At 36.8% G+C, this 1,242-nt stretch overlaps 1 protein-coding gene across 1 annotated transcript; it reads left to right on the top strand.

Moving 5' to 3' along the window:
- The first annotated feature begins 352 nt into the window (after positions 1 to 352).
- Positions 353 to 958, top strand: LOC129232089 (uncharacterized). Its single transcript, XM_054866327.1, has one exon. The coding sequence runs from the start codon at positions 353 to 355 to the stop codon at positions 956 to 958; it is 606 nt and encodes a 201-aa protein (XP_054722302.1).
- The last annotated feature ends 284 nt before the right edge of the window (positions 959 to 1,242 follow it).

Raw genomic sequence — 1,242 nt, 5'->3', positions numbered from 1 at the left:
GTGTACAAGAAGAGATCAAGGAATTCTATGCTGATAGAGAGGGAAGACATCCAAGTCTGGAGACGAAAATATTTGAGGCAAATTCGCCACTACCGAAATGAAGGAAGGACTGTGTACTATACAGATGAAACCTGGGTGAATTTTGGCCACACAAAGCAAACAGTGTGGCAGGACACTTTCATCAAGAGGCCGAAAGAAGCATTTATGTCTGGCCTCTCAATGGGATTAAAAGCTCCTACAGGAAAAGGATCCAGGTTAATAATTACTCATGCTGGAAGTGAGAAAGGCTTTGTGAAAGGAGCTGCTGATGTATTCAAGGCAAAAAAAAAGCAAAGGAGATTATCATGAAGAAATGAATGGAGATTACTATGAACAATGGTTTAAAAATAAATTGCTGCCAAACCTTGACCCCAACAGTATTATAGTTATCGACAATGCTTCATACCACAGTGTTTTTGTGGAAAACATTCCCAACACTTCCACCAAAAAAGATGACATTCGACGATGGCTGACATCAAAAAATATCGCTTGGAACTCGGATATGCTGAAAGCTGAACTTTTGAATCTTGTACAAAATGTCCGCAGCAAGTATGAGGAGTACCGGGTTGATAGGATAGCGGCTCTTCATGGTCATACTGTTTTGCGACTTCCCCCTTATCACTGTGAGCTGAATCCCATTGAAAACATATGGAGTGTTGTCAAAGGGAAGGTGGCAGCAGAAAACAGAACATTTAAAGAAAAAGAAGTGGAAGAGCTGACAAAAAAAGCTATTGATAATGTCTCAGATGAAACGTGGAAGAACTGCGTTGGTCACATTATTAAAGAAGAAGAACTAATGTGGGAACTTGATGGAATGTGCGATACTGCTGTTGATAACTTGATAATTCATTTTGATCCCGATTCGACCGACACTGCTTCTGAAGGAATGCTTAGTACAGAAGAAGTCATGTCATCCTAAAAATTAAGGCTTCTGTAATTGCGGGTGGTATTTTGTCGAGTTTTTTGTAAAAGGTCTAGAACAGCAAAAGATATTGGACAAAATGAAAATCCAGATCTATGTTAATGAGTAAAATTATGGCTATGATGCAATAGAACTATTACATAATTCAATTCAATTAAAACTTTATTGCAATATCAAATATTTTATAATGTTTCGTAAAATATTTTAAAATTGATCAACTAATAGAAATAAAACGATTGTATATGAATCATAATCTTTTACATTCCCAAAGGAAATGCAAA

This window comes from Uloborus diversus, unplaced genomic scaffold (assembly GCF_026930045.1).
Source record: "Uloborus diversus isolate 005 unplaced genomic scaffold, Udiv.v.3.1 scaffold_1058, whole genome shotgun sequence".
In the NCBI taxonomy this organism is placed as follows: domain Eukaryota; kingdom Metazoa; phylum Arthropoda; class Arachnida; order Araneae; family Uloboridae; genus Uloborus; species Uloborus diversus.
This window is presented reverse-complemented; position numbering and strand designations above follow the sequence as displayed.

Coding starts and splice junctions, on each gene's coding strand:
- LOC129232089 (XM_054866327.1), top strand. CDS start 353: ATGAATGGAGATTACTATGAACAATGGTTTAAAAATAAATTGCTGCCA.